This window comes from Sebastes fasciatus, chromosome 15, assembly GCF_043250625.1.
Source record: "Sebastes fasciatus isolate fSebFas1 chromosome 15, fSebFas1.pri, whole genome shotgun sequence".
NCBI classification, from domain to species: Eukaryota; Metazoa; Chordata; class Actinopteri; order Perciformes; family Sebastidae; genus Sebastes; species Sebastes fasciatus.
The window spans coordinates 7800413-7816493 of NC_133809.1; the positions used below are offsets into that span (position 1 = coordinate 7800413).

The 16081-nt window shown below is 42.1% G+C and overlaps 2 protein-coding genes across 4 annotated transcripts; both read right to left on the reverse strand.

The window, feature by feature from the left end:
* Positions 1 to 441: 441 nt before the first annotated feature.
* On the reverse strand, positions 442 to 7688 carry vsnl1b (visinin-like 1b). Of its 2 annotated transcripts, none has more exons than XM_074609695.1 (4): positions 7114 to 7688; positions 5317 to 5483; positions 4982 to 5197; positions 442 to 2333 (listed from the first exon to the last, which is right to left on the reverse strand). In XM_074609695.1, the coding sequence occupies exons 2-4, from the start codon at positions 5476 to 5478 to the stop codon at positions 2136 to 2138; spliced, it is 576 nt and encodes a 191-aa protein (XP_074465796.1). In that variant the 5' UTR covers positions 5479 to 5483; positions 7114 to 7688; the 3' UTR covers positions 442 to 2135. The 2 variants fall into 2 exon arrangements, with proteins under 2 accessions (XP_074465796.1, XP_074465797.1); XM_074609696.1 differs by lacking the exon at positions 7114 to 7688 and adding an exon at positions 6819 to 6996.
* A 4457-nt stretch (positions 7689 to 12145) lies between these two features.
* Positions 12146 to 15649, reverse strand: LOC141751990 (sex comb on midleg-like protein 4). 2 transcript variants are annotated; one of them, XM_074609700.1, is made up of 8 exons: positions 15513 to 15649; positions 14445 to 14672; positions 13923 to 14052; positions 13569 to 13769; positions 13236 to 13397; positions 12926 to 13150; positions 12689 to 12837; positions 12146 to 12578 (listed from the first exon to the last, which is right to left on the reverse strand). In XM_074609700.1, exons 1-8 carry the CDS (start codon positions 15513 to 15515, stop codon positions 12453 to 12455), a joined length of 1224 nt encoding a protein of 407 aa, XP_074465801.1. In that variant the 5' UTR covers positions 15516 to 15649; the 3' UTR covers positions 12146 to 12452. The 2 variants fall into 2 exon arrangements, with proteins under 2 accessions (XP_074465801.1, XP_074465802.1); XM_074609701.1 differs by lacking the exon at positions 15513 to 15649 and adding an exon at positions 15022 to 15180.
* Between the last annotated feature and the right edge of the window lie 432 nt (positions 15650 to 16081).

Sequence of the window (16081 nt, forward strand, 5' to 3'; positions counted from 1 at the left end):
TCTCTCATCCCCGGCTCTCTGAAGCTCTGTACCCCGCTGTTGCCTGGCAAAGGCAGCGGTGCTGGTGGCACGGAGATTCCCGGGGACCACCGGTACAATAACCTTATATTTTGATGTCAATAAAATGTACCCAGATTTGCGATTATGTAGGATATTATTACTGACATTCACGTAATATTACGTCACAAAGTCTGCTGTATTAGCCGTGTGTTTACTGCGTGCTTATTTGCATATAGAGCGGGGAAGTGAGATCCGATCCCAAGTGTACACGAGAGACGCATTCTAATACCAGGTGTGAACAGACTTACTTAAAGCTATCCACTTGTGTTCAGATTACTCAGGAGGCATGTTAATGCCAGATCTGAACAGGACCTCTGTCCCCTTTTAAAGTCTGCAGCAGTGTGGTCTTCATTTCCAAATTAATTACACCTTTACACCGTGTCTTTTGAAAAAGCCTTGGTGATGGTTTATTCATTTTAATCACTACAGAATTAATTTTGGGTGCAACACATGTCACATGTATAAAAGAATACAGTCACTTGTATTATGATTTTTCCATAGTTGATATAAACATTTACGAGACAAAGAATCTGACATAGTGACCAGACTGAAATGTATAAATAATGTAGACTTTAATAATGTGCAGGTTGGTTTCAGTTATGTTATAGACCGAACAGTGAAAAGCTTCTGCAACCTCCACCACTGTGAGTGGACTACAAGCAGACACTCAGTCCGTGCTTGCATAGCCTAGAAATGGGGAAGCAAAACTGTTGAAAGAGACTTTCCGCAATAACTTTAACCCACATCCATCGCCATCCAGTCGCCGTCTAGCACTGAAACGCTCTTTCAAAAGCTTTATCAAGCGCCTCTCTTGATGGTCCTGCATCTTTAATGATTGTTGCAAACGGAATAGAAGATGAGACCTTTCAATAAAAAGTTTCTCTTTTACAAAAAAGTTTTATACGTAGGAATGCAGTGTGTCTAGTAAACATATAAGAGGTCTTTTTTTCCTCCCTTTTTTTTTTTTGCTGCATTGGAAGTGGAGCCCCTCTCGCAAGGTCCCCGGCCCAGAGAGCAAGCTCCCAGCAGTAAGGTCAAACGCCGAGACTGTACTCATTTTGCAGTGCTCTTCCTTTCTGTAAACATATTGATATGTACTGAGTTACTTAAGTCTAAATCATATAAGCAGCCTGAAAAAGTAGCCAATTTTGGATCATCGTGGGGAGTAATGAGTACTGCGCCTAATGACAGCTGTAATTTTGGCCTTTCCTCTCTAGATTAAGCGGCAGCAGTACGATAAAATAATAAAGGAAAGCTGCTCCAATATCTTTCTGCTCATCCCAGAAGCAAAACATAATGTTTATGTGAAAACTCCTCCTCGGAGATTAGCCCACAACTGCAATCCAAATATCTTTGAAAAAAAACTCAAGTGTCACACATACACGTGTACCAAATGGGAAGCATGCTCCCACATTACTGGAGGTGAACTAACGGTCTGATGAGTCACATACTGTACATCCCATGCAACAATACTAAATGAATTCCATTAGGGTTTCTCTTTTATAACCACCTAAAGATGCAAAAGGTAAGAGATTATATTTTTTTTGACACGTAATATATGCATGCAAAGAACCTACTCTTCTTGGTTCCATCGTGTGAAAACATCTGGAACAGACAGGAGCCTCTCTAGTCTCCAAGAGCTCAACAAGTCTGTATAGTAGAGACAGTTACAATTATCATAGGAGTTATTGTTTTGTTACTATTATGTAAAGCGTACAGTAGTAGCAGCAGTGAACACTGGGGATCCTAAATACTGCAGGAACATAATTTAATGCAGTGCTCCACTGATATACAAGCTAAGGCTGAATGGGAATGTATAGGGTTACTGTGCACAAATCACATTGGCATGTTTTGAAATAGAAATGTATGATATCTTATAGCTATATTCAAAATTATTCAGCATTTGACATTCTCATGCATACAACCACAAGAAGCGAGTCCATTGAAAAATAGTCCAAGCATTGTTTTTTTTTTTCCTGTGGAAATGGCAGAGAACCTAATGAGACATTAAAACATGTGCTGCTGTCCAGAGTGTGTGGATTACAGACGGGGAGAGGAGCAAGCAAGTGTGGGGCTCACTTCTGCATGTCACACTGCAGCAGCAGCACGATGGACGGGTCGCTCTTCGCCGCCTCCTTGAACTCCTCCAACGAGATCTGGTCGTCGTTGTTCTTATCCATTTTGCCGAAGATCTTGTCCACCCTCTGCTGTGGTGTCAAACCGTCCTCGTTCATCTTCATCATGATCACAGTGCCCACCATTTTGTAGATGGCCTGTGGGTGAGGGAGGCGCAGTGAGAAATTAGCAGAGGATTGGTTCTTATGTAATCCGGTGAAGCCTAGATGTGTGCATTTGTTCATCAGCGATTCCCAACCAGGGGTACTTGGATCATGGGGCGTACTTTTGCAGTTGAGAAAGCTCAACTAATTAAAGGAACGGTGTGTAGCGCTGAGGGGGATCTATTGGCAGAAATGGAATATAGTATTCATAACTATGTTTTCTTTAGTGTATAATCACCTGAAAATAAGAATTGTTGTGTTTCGTTACCTTAGAATGAGCTGTTTAGAAGCAAAGAGACGAAACTCCGGTGTTGTTTGACAACAACCACTGCTGCCATTTTGGACCGAAAACGCTTATTTTTCTATTCAAAGCCTATGGCTACTTTGTGGAGCATAGGCCGTTGACCACAGTCCGCCAGAGTCTTTTGTCCTGAGCTTTCCTCTCCAGTTGTTTCCATGTCAGCCCGCTCTGTTTGACGTTCGTGTCAAGGTCCCTGCGCCAGGTGTTCTTGGGCCGGCCTCTCCTCGTTTTCCTTGTGGGTTCAATCTAAGGGCCTGCCTGGTGAAAACGCTTATTATATTTATAATATTTTATTAACCATTTTGGTAGAATATGACAATAGAATAGAAATTATTTTGTTTTACTTTTGTATGGCACTTTTTAGGCGGACGTTTTACTGGTGTCCGGTAGTCCAAAATGGCAGTAGCGTAGCTTTGTTGCTGGGCGCTGATGTTGCAATGGAACAAACAATTGACTTTCACTTCGTGCCAATATACGTTCTTTGATTTATATCTACATAGGGAGCAGGTCCTCTTCACGGAGCTGTCAACCATGTTCCTACATTAGTCCAGAACAGACATACCAAACACTGGCTCTAGATAGGACCATTCGCGTTTTCGTGTTGGCCACCGTAGTTCTCCTACATGCAGTTTCAGTTGGTTGCAGTCCACAACCTCACCACTAGATGCGGCCAAATCCAACACACTGCACCTTTAACTCAACGAAACCACACAAACTAAAACATAGAAGGTGTGATTTATTTAGAAAATATATTTGAATTTTTTCCACATATGTAAAAATAGGATAACAAATTGTTGTGATGCTGTATATTTAGCTGCCAACCTGAGTCAGTTGTAACAAATCAACACTGTGTGTTGCTATTAAGAGTGCATGAAAACTAGTTAGCAAGCAGAAAAGTTGAAATAGTGAGCTAAAGGTAACGAATAAACAGCTGAAATAGCTAAATGTAAAGGATAAATGGTTGAAACATCCAGCTTTTGCCACTCAAAGTGGTAACAGTATGAATGGTGGGCTTAACCAAACCACTTAAAAGTGCTAAATTCCAAATTCAGAGCATTAATGTCTGATTGTATAGAAGTCTATGAGAAAATGAGCCTACTTCTCACTTGATTTATTACCTCAGTAAACATTATAAACATGATACATGAGCATGATGTTCATTTAGTAAATTATGGTCCCATTTAGAGTCAAATAGAACATAAAGCAGGGGATGCTTTAGGGCGTGGCTACCTTGTGATTGACAGGTCGCTACCACAGCGTTCCGCGTTTTCACCTTACAACTTTAACTCTTTCACAGTGTGTTTTCATTTCATGAAAGTTAATTGTAACATTTTGGTTGCCTAAAAATGTCTTATTCAGCGTTCGGTTGTACTCAGCTCCACCCTCTCATGTCACTTCTGGTTGCATAAAACCAAGGTGTCGATGGCCAAAATGCCAAACTCTGCGAAAACTTGCAAAACGTGCAAAAACTCTTGCGAGACTGACTGCCTGATGACCCATCCTTACCTTAACTATTCATGGTCAATGCATAACCTTAACCATCTCACAAGAGTTTCCCAAATTGTGGGTTACCTTCTAGACATGGCCCCAAAAAAACAAGATGACGACGGCCAAAATGCCAAACTCGAGGCTTCAAAACTGTCGTCCACAAACCAATGAGAGATGTCACAGTGACTACGTCCACTTCTTATATACAGTCTATGCTCCCGACCCACAACATCGTCGCGGAAGCATAGCACCCAGTTCCCCCTCAGGTTAACACTGTTAGCTCTGTCGACACTGTTATCGTTGTTTGAACTGTACGTGCTGTTAACACCGTTAGCAGCTAGCCACCAGCTCAGCCATCGCCATGTTGAGAACTGTGTGGAGGCAATCCCTCAATCATATTTATGCTCTGACTTTCAAATTTAGCACATATAACATTGATAATTCAATCGTTTGAAAAAAATATTGTAACAGTAAGCACTTTTATATAATTAATAGTGTTAAATAACATCTAATCCAGTCATAAGAACGTATTTGCAACATGACGGATGGTGCCAATGAAGGGATACTTTATCTAAGAGGGAGTAGAGGTTGAGAAGCACGGATGCAGATGCACACACCACATTTATCACTACAAGAATTGTCAATATACTCCTATATCACTGTGACATATCAGATTTACTATACTGATTGTGCTTCCAGAAATGGAACAATGTAATTCAATACCACTGCATATCTGTCGTTATGAAACTGCCTCTGCACTCAAGGCATTGCAGGTGTGCAGGGGACTGATAACAACCAAAAAAAAGCCAGTCCCCTGATGAGCGAGGAGCTTAATGACTCGATAATCCCTTACCTCGATTATCTCCAGCATCTCCACTCTGGTGATTTTGCCGTCACCATCCAGGTCATACATGTTGAAGGCCCAGTTGAGTTTCTGCTCAAAGCTGCCGCGGGATGTGATGGACAGAGCGCAGATGAACTCTCGGAAATCAATGGTCCCGTCTCCGTTTTTATCAAAGGTCCTGAAGGCGTGCTGTGCAAATTTTGATGCATCGCCGTAAGGGAAGAACTGCAAAATGTGGGAGAGATGTGTGCGTTCAATAATTCAACCAGGGCTTTAAAAAGACTTACTAGGGCATGATTACATGTTGAGATGATAAAAGAAGAAAGGCGGCGGTTCACACAAACCTTGACATAAAGCTGCTGGAACTCGTCCAGATTCAGCCTGCCAGTGGGGCAGTCTTTCAGGAAGCCTTTGTACCACTGCTTCAGCTCGTGTTCATTAAACTCCGTGTTCTTCACCAGATCCTCCATCACCTCGGGAGTCAGCTTGCTGTTCTGCTTTCCCATGATTCCTGTGGTGCAAGAACACGTGAATAATGCATTTATTTATGCCTGAGCGATGGCAGTATGCACATCTCCAGCGTTTATATTTTCACTTCAAACACGATTACAGAGTAAATGTGTGTGTGTTTTTTGGGAGGGGGGGTTGGAGTAGGCAGCAAATATTTCCCTGGTGCTCTTGTTCTATTTCCGTCCCCCCCTCTCAGCCTGCCTGTGCCGGTCTGTGGCCCGGGTTTAGCACTGACCTGGATCATCTCTGTCAGAGCAGATCCAGTTCATTAAATGTTCGATCGTTGCGATCAAGTTTCCACTGCAAACACTGTCCTATAACCTAACAATGACAACAAAGCCTAGTTGTAAGAGGGGGCACTGCTGCAGCAAATCCACAGACCTGAGCGAGGACGGGAAGCACACAGCTGTAATCTGGATCAGGCGTGACTATATGATTGAGTCGTCTGTATATAATATAGTGTTTAAACCACACAAATCAGCCTGGATTATCCACACTATAGTGAAGTAGCAATCATGACAACTTGAGCAAACCACACCAGAGCAGCCTGATTCATTAATTATTGACTCATGATGTGGCAAATGACATAAAAAGTGGCCAAGAATGCATCAATCCTTCGATACATAATTTAACAAATGAAACAGCAGAATTATATTTGCATAACAGAGCACAGGCCATTGTGGGAACCACCACCACCACTTGAGACCAACATATGGTTCACACATCTCTGCAGCAGCAGAAGCAGCAGGCTGGATGGACAGCTCCTCCAGCAGACAGACAGCACTGCATTGGCTCAGGCCTTCCACAACAAACAGCCAAAAAATCAGTGCAAAAAACCACAGCCTTTTAATGTGCACCAGCATGCATGTCATGTAACCAATCCTGACCAGCACGGTTGGTTATTACAGGAGCAGATCTTTGGTTTAATGTGTGAGATGCTCTACAGTGAATGACCTTGAGGACAAACATTTTTTTTTTGCAGTTTCGCAGAGCTGAGAGAAAAAAACAGCTCGCCATCATCATCATGCAACTGCGGCGTTTTTTTTTAGAGACACATAACGCACAAGGCCACAGGTATATGAATGACTTTCTGCACTAAAACAGAGATGCTGTTTTATTTCACGCCTTGTGCAATGACATCCGAGTTAATGCTATTAAAGCTAACCGCCTCCTGTGAGCAGAGAGATGGAGAGAGGAGGAGAGAGATGGAGAGACGCTGCTGCAGCTGCATTCCGATGGAAACGACGCAGTGAATGTTTTCAGATCCTGCTCCTATAATGACATCTTTACATGCGCATTAGTGCAAAAAAAAAACATGCAAAAATGTCATACAGACCTATTTATAAAACACAAAGCAGCTCTCCACTCGGTGCCACCAAAAAGGCGCGTAAAAGCCAATTAATTGCACAAATCTTGATGATCTTAATTCTGCCTGGCTGTCTTATTTCCAGGCAAGACGCAGTGGCTTTATGTTTTTAAGGGATGCGCAGGTGCATCCCTCTCTCTCTCTCTCTTTCTCTCTGTGCTCATTCATTCAAAACACACGGAAAAAAATATGAACACAAATTTTCATTCACCGACCGAATGGGAACATCTAACACATGACACATCTGCAGGCGATCACTCCTTACCTGATTATAGAGCCTATATTTGGTGAATCTCTACCGGAATAAAATCTGCTCTGGCTCTTCTTCTGCAAAACCCCTTTTCCGATTGAAAACGTTTTTGCAACAAAAAAAGAGGGATTATTTTCGACACTGTTCGCCTCCTTTAAATGTAAAACACACCCAGCTAATGAAAATTTCTGGATGATTTTTTTCTCCCGACGTTATTCCAGATGAGGCGCAGCAGGGACCGATCCCACGCCAGTCTGGTGATGGTGATGCGACTTACAGGAGCGCGGCGTCACCCAGTGTGCATCATCACAGCCTCTGAGCAGAAGTTCACTGTTCACTCTGATGCTCGTCGCCTTCGGGTTCAGCTGGATCCTGTCACGTTAAAAACCGGATCTCTCATCGTGATGAGGATGATCAGCAGGAAATTTCATCAGGAAATTAAAAAATAAAATAAAAAAAATTTGACCCCTGATGAAATCAGGAATTATATTCATTAAGGAAAGTGAAATGTTTTAGTTGTGTTGTCAATAAACGTGGCTTATAAGAAGAAGAATGGAATTTAATTACGGTACTAGAAGTACTGAGAAGTGCTGAAGTGCCTTAAAAAGCCAGCAGGGGGCGACTCCTCTGGTTGCAAAAAGAAGTCTGATTGCATAGAAGTCTATGAGAAAATGAGCCTACTTCTCACTTGATTTATTACCTCAGTAAACATTGTAAACATGAGTTTATGGTCTCAATCGCTAGTTTCAAGTCTTCTTCAATACAGCATGATGTTCATTTAGTAAATTATGGTCCCATTTAGAGTCAAATAAACCATAAAGCAGGGGATGCTTCAGGGCGTGGCTACCTTGTGATTGACAGGTCGCGACCACGGCGTTGTCCGGTCAGGGAGTTGTCCATGACAACTGTAAATACGAAAGAATGTAAATACGCTTATTTCCTTAAATGTGAAACTATTACATTAACAGCTTAATTTTTTTTCTGTCGATGTTGGACTTAAGCCGCCCACACATGATCAGTGGTCAAATAGCTCTATGCTGGTTGTGCCATTGTTTTCCTATATGGGGAGAGCCGTGCCGCACGACTAGGCGGAAGCGCTATCCTTGGTGCGACGCAACGCTCGAAAATGCCACAGAAAGCTGCGCTCAAATTTTTTCTCCTCTGACCTTGGTTGTCACTGACCTTTCAAACCGCAAACAATGGTAACAGCTGCAATTGTTATGTTGCCAAGAAACAGTGAATGGCATTCCTTGTGCTCTTTTTGATGTCATAATACTGCACTACGCTTTGCCATTGCAAGTCTCTGCGCCCGACCTCAGGGTGAGCAAAGAGCAAATTTCTTATGATGTAAAGGCAGCTTCAGCTATGTTACTCCTAAACTAATTGTTACACAGCAGACCTGGGGTCAGGTCATATTGTAGGATAAGTAGATTGATAGTGTAGATAGGATGCTCAATCACAGCAGCTCATTTTTTCCCTGCAGCTCCCAAGCTCATTGATCCAGACATGACTAAAATCATACCATATACCATTCATTTGACTCAATCCTGGTGATGATACAAGCACATGCCCTGAAAATTTGTGAATTAACCAGAATTATATGTTCTAATGCGGGATGACTGGACAGCCGATTAGACTGTTGTCAGGCTATTACATTTATTAAATTATCAGTTGCTATAAGTCCCATAGATGTGGCTCAGTAGGGGCCGACTGCACCCACTAGTGGGTTTTATCATCTATTCACATGGTAGATCACCAAAAAAAGGTATAAAAGAAGATGACAACGACCTCTAGCAACCGTAGTAAATATTACAGGAGCAGAAGAGGAAGTCAGGCGCTCTAGTATAGACAGTGTGAAACTCCATAAAGGATTGGACACAAAACACAGCTTTGTTTTCACCCTGGAGACCAGCGTTTGCATCCCGTGTGAAATCAACAATGTGTAGCTGTCTTTGTGTTTGAAGTTATTTTAACCCAAAACACAATGTTTTCTGCCTAAACCTAAAGAAGATGTAGTTTTATTTCCTAAGCCATTGTAGTTGTGTTGCCTAAACTAAAGAAGTTGAAGTTTTATTCCCTAAACCTAACTGTTTTTGTTTGCCTAAACATAAAGAAGTTGTAGTTTTATTGCATACACCTAAAGAAGTTCTAGTTTTATTGTCTAAACCTAACTGTTTTTTTGGCCTACACCTAAAGAAGTTCTAGTTTTATTGCCTAAACCTAACTGTTTTTTTGGCCTACACCTAAAGAAGTTGTAATTTTATTGCCTACAGCTAAAGAGGTTCTAGTTTTATTGCCTGCACCTAACTGTTTTTCTTGCCTAAACCTAAAGAAGTTCTAGTTTTACTGCCTCAACCTAACTGGTATTTTTTGCCTAAACCTAAAGAAGTTGTAGTTTTATTGCCTAAACCTAACTGTTTTCTTGCCTAAACCTTAAGACGCCTTTTTTTGTGTTCAAAACGATGTTTCATTCGGTTTTACAACATGTTAGAACGTGTTGCTTTCAAGTTTCACCTTCACTGTTACAACATAGTAGGCGTAGTAAGCCCCTATTGACCCACATCTATGGTGCTTATAGCGACTGATAACGCCTATTTAATAGCCTGATAACAGTTGTGAAACAGTGAAGAAGGGAATCTGTTCCTGATTTATGGGGATAAGGTCCCCTGGAGGACAGATATAGGTCACCTTTGTTAAATCATGTGTGTTGAAACACAGATGAGTCTCCCAGCCAAAATAATTCTCAGACGTGTGGACCCACATCCAAATCTGGAATCCATTTAAATTTAGATATAAAAACAAGAGATAACCTCCATCACAGCTGCATCCTATCAGGCAGAATACAGACACTAAAACGATGGAAATAAAAACCTCACACGCAAATCTCTGATTACTTGATTTCTTAATTTAATGCTCACATACAGTACAGTATACACATAAGATTTCATTTACATCTCACAAACACAAAAGCAAACAGTTAAATACATAGATAACTTTAGCACCAGCATAGAGCACTGATCCACTCAGCGTCCTCTAAAACTCTTATTCGTAGTGATTTTCAAAATAAAACACCTCAGCTTGATCTCACTAGGCATGGCTTACATGGAATATCTTTACAGCAGCATTCACTTACAAAGGTTAATTGATTAAAAAAGGATGCATACTGTACACCAAAGGTGGTATACAAAAGCAATACTATATTATATACCCATTTACATGGCCGTTTTCTCAGTGTAACATTTAAGTGTTTTGACAGCTTCTGTATCAACACTGATGTTTAATAAAAACATAGAAACATATGAATTTTTAAAAAAACGTATGCGTATACATGAAGAGCCTATGGAGATATTGGCATGTAACAATCTTGCATATTGAAACATAAATATATCACGTTCACAATGCTCTCATTTTTCTTTATATATTACTAACAAGAGAGCTACTGTCTTTCTATGTAGGCTATGTTTTGATTAGGTTACAGTGTTTTTTTAACATTAAAATTATAATAAAAAAAGAAATCCAATGGGAACATTACTTTTTCGTTACACAGTAATGTGAAAAAATAGTATCAAAATGATTTTCTATATCTCTCAATCGAAAAAGCAATGTAGTAATTAATGCACCGTTTCAGTTATAGATATGTTTTCAGCTTGGTAAACATGAGATCCTAAAGTGAGATTTGACAAAGTGAGAGTTTCTTAAGGTATAAAGTGTTTTCTCTTATACATTTCTTGTCAGATTATGAATATATATTTATAATGAAATCTGCATGCAGCAGACAGATGTGCTGCTCGTGAAGGTTTGTGACACAAACACTTGGCCTTCTTTTACTGATTACATTATGTTAACACGTGTGTATGAAGGATGCGTTCCACAATCTCACAGTTTTTTAGTTCAAAATCTGTGCCAAAAGTAGAGAAAGTCAATAAGTATGTGGGTGAATTTGTGATTATCACTACATGACATCATGGAAATCTTCAGCAAAATGTACCGAGAGGGTCCAACTGTCTGGGGACCCCGGGTCTGCAAGCCAATGGGAAGAGAGAAGGGTTTCACATATGGGATGTGTCACTTCCTTTAGCGGTCTATTTCCCGCCTTTGTCTTACCAGATTAGAACATTCAGAGTTTCTCTGCTCAAGACTTTAAAGCTCCTAGAGTGTTTTTTTATAAATTGTTTTATGATAGTATTATCAGTAGCCATGTTTCCATTCAATTGTCAAGCAAACTTTAAGCAAACTTTTGAAATGTGGCAAAAAAGAGAAGCGAATTAGGAGCATTTCCATCAACTGGTGTGGAGCAAATAAACTTGGCTAAAGTGTAATTTGGTCAGAAGTTGGCGCTATAGGCTACGCATGGCTGTAATCCACCAGTAAACAGAGTAGAAGAAGTAGAGGTTGCGAACCGGAAAACAAAACAAGTCGGCTTGGCCATCTAACCATCTACGATAAAAAAATGGAAAGAGGTCTTCAGGAATTTGGTTCAATTGGGCAAGTTTGAATTGTTCTTCCGTGTCAGCTAGTATTGGCCATGTTTCATGTTGTCCACAGACGAAAACAAGCATTCGCACTTTATGGGAATATCCGAGAAGACGCCAACAGCGGAAACAACTGATCAGTCATGTGTGTTAAATATTTGCTGCGTAAGAATTTATAATCGGAAAAAGGCGTGCAGCTTGCCTCGGCTTTACAGAGCTTTATTGTCTGGCCGTAATTTTATTGTTTTGGTTCACTCCCATTGCTCTCATTGCATAATTTTTGGCTGCAGCTGTTTTAGGAGAAAAAGCTCTAAAAACCCCACTGTACACTTCCTGCTTAGCACCAAACAGCAGAACGACACAGTTAGTGAATAGCTGGTGAACATGGCGGAGCATTTAGCAACTGAAGAGCCCGATTTTTTATTTTAAAGAGAGTTAATATTGGATTTACATTATTGTTGCATTAAATCGAAGAACGCTTGCGGTGATCGACTGCGAGCAAACTCATACAAATAGCCATGTTTTTCTAGATCTGGGTACAAAAAGGATCGAATGCAGGTATCGTTTGACTGGAGAAGTTTCGATACTACTTGGCACTGGGTTATTTGGCAATACCTTTAAAGGTAAAGAGAACCGATACCCAAGCCTACGTATAGTCCTAGCATATTTTACACAGAAGTTACCCTCTCTTTCTGAGCAAAAAGTAGTTGAATTAACCATAAAAGTTGCAGCCCATTTGCTTTTATACCTTTATGGCAGAAAAGGAAGTGATGCATCTCACGCCTGGGGACCTTACTCTCTTCCCTTTGGCTCACAGACATAGAGACTGTTCTCAAATGCATTGTTGGATTCAAAGAGGGGAAATTATATCGTAGAAGGTTTTCAGAACTTAGTCTGCTTTAGTTTGTCGATGTGGTAGCAAAGCTTCAAGGCCGGCCCCAGCTTCAGTCCGAGGTACTTCATGATCATGTCGCTCTTTAGGAGTAACAAAGCGTTTCCATCGATCTCCTGAGAGAAGCAGGAAGAAGATGTTTGTGTCAGATCAGCAGGAAATGAGGCGACCAGACAAAATGATCAGCAGTGAAACATGTCAGCCTGGAAATGGAAAGCGAACTTACATGTTTCCTAAAGACGTCTGAATGGGGGCCGAGAGCCTGCGGGTCGGCATCCCTGATGAACCAGACAACATCGTCTACAGACCAGGTGGATGGGTCCTTATTGGGTGGAGGCTTGGACTCCTGGGGCTCGGAAGGTGCATTATAACCTCCTGGACGAACAAAGGAAAGAAAGGAGCTTTACTTTCAGAGAAATAAACATCAAAGGAAACTTTGTTTTGACTTTCCGTGACTCCTCACCTGTCCGGTTGCTCTCTGGGAACGTGTTTGGGCTGGTTGACGACTGCCTGCACATGCTCATGGAGGCCGCGCCGTTGGAGAACTGCTGTGACGAACGAAACCCGTAGGAGGACTTTGGCGTGTAGGACGAGCTTATGGAGCTGAAAGCAGAATCGCCGGGGTCCAAGGAGTAGCGTTTGCCGTCGGACTGGTCTAAATGGTAGTCCTCGGCCATAGATGTTTCAGCTGAAGACGAGATAAGAGTCAGAATTAGCTCAATGAATTTGTTGGTATCAGCTTCGTAGCTTCTGTTAGACAGATTTAGAAGTACCATCTGACGGGTAGGAGCCACCACTGTGCTGGGTAATGGGCTGATCGCTGAAGAGGTTTTCACAGTGCAAGCTGCGACAGAGCTTCTTCAGAAAACGGAGCACATAGTCGATGCTGTTCACCACGGGGAGGCTGAGAAGATGCTGCTTCCCATCAAATGTGGCTGGAGGGGCAAAACAGGGGAACCACTTGAAACAACATCACACACAAATTAGGTCATTAAACCTTTACTAATGCATTGTTTCTACTCAATGCCACCTCAGGTAAAGTGATGAAAACAAAAAGATACTGAACAAATTGAAAGCAACACCTGATGGAGGTCTTTGTACAACACCTGATATTTTTTCTCCCCCGTAGCCTTGCGTTAGGAGAGTGAAAACTGTTTTCTGCTGGAAGGCGCTGTCGATGCAGCCTTGGACGGCCTGCTGAAGCACCACGGAGGGCCGGTCGGGTCCGAAGTGATCGGGGAGCTGCTGGATCTTCTTCCTGTCAAGGTTGGGGCCCGTGTTGGCCTGCTTGTTGATGTAGATACAGACTGATGCAGGGGGGAAACACAGGTGGAGTTTTGAGAAGAGATACCTACATTATCTTACTTATAAGTGTCTTTTAAGCAAATCAGGACTGGATTGTAGGGTCAAAAAGGGCATCAATGCTTCTTACACAGGGTTTAGAGTGTTTTACGTCCTACCTGTAAGCACCTGGGGCGTGGCAGAGTGGGGGATGGTGGCGGCATCCTGAGGAATAGAGCTCATATCGGGCTCAGGGGTGCTGCTGGGTGGAGAGATAGCCAACGGTGTCATCACCATCCTGGGTTTGAGCTGCAGAAGAAGAAGAAGAAGAAGTTGCATTGCTATGTTTATTTCAGGCATATCATTTATTTACTAAATCATGCATGGAGGGGGATGGTGGGGATTCAGGTTACTAAATCTATATAAAGCTGTTGTTTTTATGCTACAGATGATGGCTTTTACCCGTATTTAAATGTAAAAACAGACATATTTCCCTTTTTGACATGCAAATATCTCCATAACATTTGACTACAGCAGAACAAAGCCTCACAGATGTTAAGTCTCTCTCTGTTACACTGGGGTCCCACAAAATGTGAAGGGCATGGAGCCGGTGTGTCTGAGTCTTTCTGTGTACACATGCATTTTTAAACACACTGCATCCACACAGCTCATCCCCCGGTTAACCCCCTCATGTGGCTGACCTTGAAGCCGGGCTTTCTCCCCCTCTTCTTTGGCACTTTGAGTGGAGGGAGCGACTCGGGGTAACGATTTGGAAAATCCATCTTGGCGACATTGCGGAGCGGGGGTCTCCCTCTCTTCCTGCCCGGTATCTTCCCCGACTGGCTGGGGATGAAGGAGGGAGCCACTGCAGCTGATTGCATTTCACTGTCTGATTTCTGTGCCGTTGCTGCAGGTACACTCATTTGGAGCTGGAGACAAAGGAAGCAACCATTGAGCTCAAGCTATAGAAACAGCAAGGAAACATGCACTGTGCTTGCACACTAATCCTCCTCCCCAGCAACTACACATTAGAGAGCAGCATTAGCATCATTTTAGAGGAGGCAGAGTGGTTTGGCAAGGGTGAACAACAGCAACATCCACACACTAAAGAGACTGCAGGATACTTAGCAGAGCAATGCGGTGAGAGGAGCAGCATTTAGCAGAGCATCATAATAAGCAAACAACACAAAAGGCAGCCATGCATGAGCTGTGGAGGAAACAGCACCTCCATCCTGCACTGATAACACACTAATAAAGGAGGAGGGGGGTGTCTATTACCTGCTGTCTTCTATTGTGAAAGCCCAAGAGCCAAGCCCTTTTGTTTTAAATCCCAGGAGCCTAAAGGTGACTATAAAGCTAAATCCCTAACAATGAAGGGAAAGCCATCTTGCTCTTGCTGTATGTGGCTTTTTCCTCGTCCCCTTTTTGGTTAACACACTACTGCTGCCTCTGCCGCTGCCGCTGCTGCTGCTCGGCACACAGGCTGCAGACATCTCATTAGACTAATGCATTCAGCAGTGGCAGAGGGAGGGGGAAATTGACTTCACCATGGCTACCCAGCTATGAATTACCATTACGATGACAGCTTCCACCCTAATCTTTTTAAAAAAAAGGAGAAGCAGCAAGGAAACAAACATGTGGCACATCTCCCATGCAGCAGGAAGGAACCGATTGTGTTTCATACCTCTGAAATGTCTCTTATTTTAAGCAGATTTGGCAAAATGGACACAGTATGTAAACAAACAATAAAGCGGTCAGCAGGAACTCACCATCCAGAACAGATGTGGAGTGTCCCTACGCTCCGTGCTGGGTTTCCTATATATTTCCTGAGCACGGATGTCAAAGCAAGGCGGTCTCCACTGTAATACTGTATATATAGTATGTGTGTGTGTGTGTGTGTGTGTACAACAGAGACAGACAGACAGAGAGTGACAGTGTGCATGTGCGCGTGTGTGTGTGTGTGTGTGTGTGTGTGCATTAAAGAGAGATGGAGAGAGAGAGGGAGAAGGGCTCCTCTGTTGTCATGGCAACAAGCCTGTAAGCCCCTGTAACACCCTGTCGGTTGTCTGCCATGTTTTTTTGTCTGCTCAGTGCTGTGGAGGTATAATTAGACTGAGGACAGAGTTTCTGCTCTTTTAATTTTAATGAGAATATTCAAATGCTATTTTTCCTCTATTTCTGCGGTGGGTTTTTCAGTTGTAAAATATCATTCCGTGGCCTTTAATATTTATATTAATGAATGATATTATTTAGAGCTTAGACGGTTAATCGATAAATCAATGTAAGAAAAATAATTGGCAATTGTTTTGATAATCAAATGATCATTTAAGTCATATTT

What these genes read in the sequence shown, in the direction of transcription:
- vsnl1b (XM_074609695.1), bottom strand. Translation starts at nt 5,478, where the DNA reads ATGGGAAAGCAGAACAGCAAGCTGACTCCCGAGGTGATGGAGGATCTG. An exon ending in TCCAGCAGCTTTATGTCAAG is followed by an intron (nt 5,198 to 5,316) that starts GTTTGTGTGAAC and finishes CACATTTTGCAG; the next exon opens with TTCTTCCCTTACGGCGATGC. An exon ending in AGATGCTGGAGATAATCGAG is followed by an intron (nt 2,334 to 4,981) that starts GTAAGGGATTAT and finishes CCTCACCCACAG; the next exon opens with GCCATCTACAAAATGGTGGG.
- LOC141751990 (XM_074609700.1), bottom strand. An exon ending in TGGCTCCTACCCGTCAGATG is followed by an intron (nt 13,151 to 13,235) that starts GTACTTCTAAAT and finishes TCTCGTCTTCAG; the next exon opens with CTGAAACATCTATGGCCGAG. An exon ending in CAGACGTCTTTAGGAAACAT is followed by an intron (nt 12,579 to 12,688) that starts GTAAGTTCGCTT and finishes TGCTTCTCTCAG; the next exon opens with GAGATCGATGGAAACGCTTT.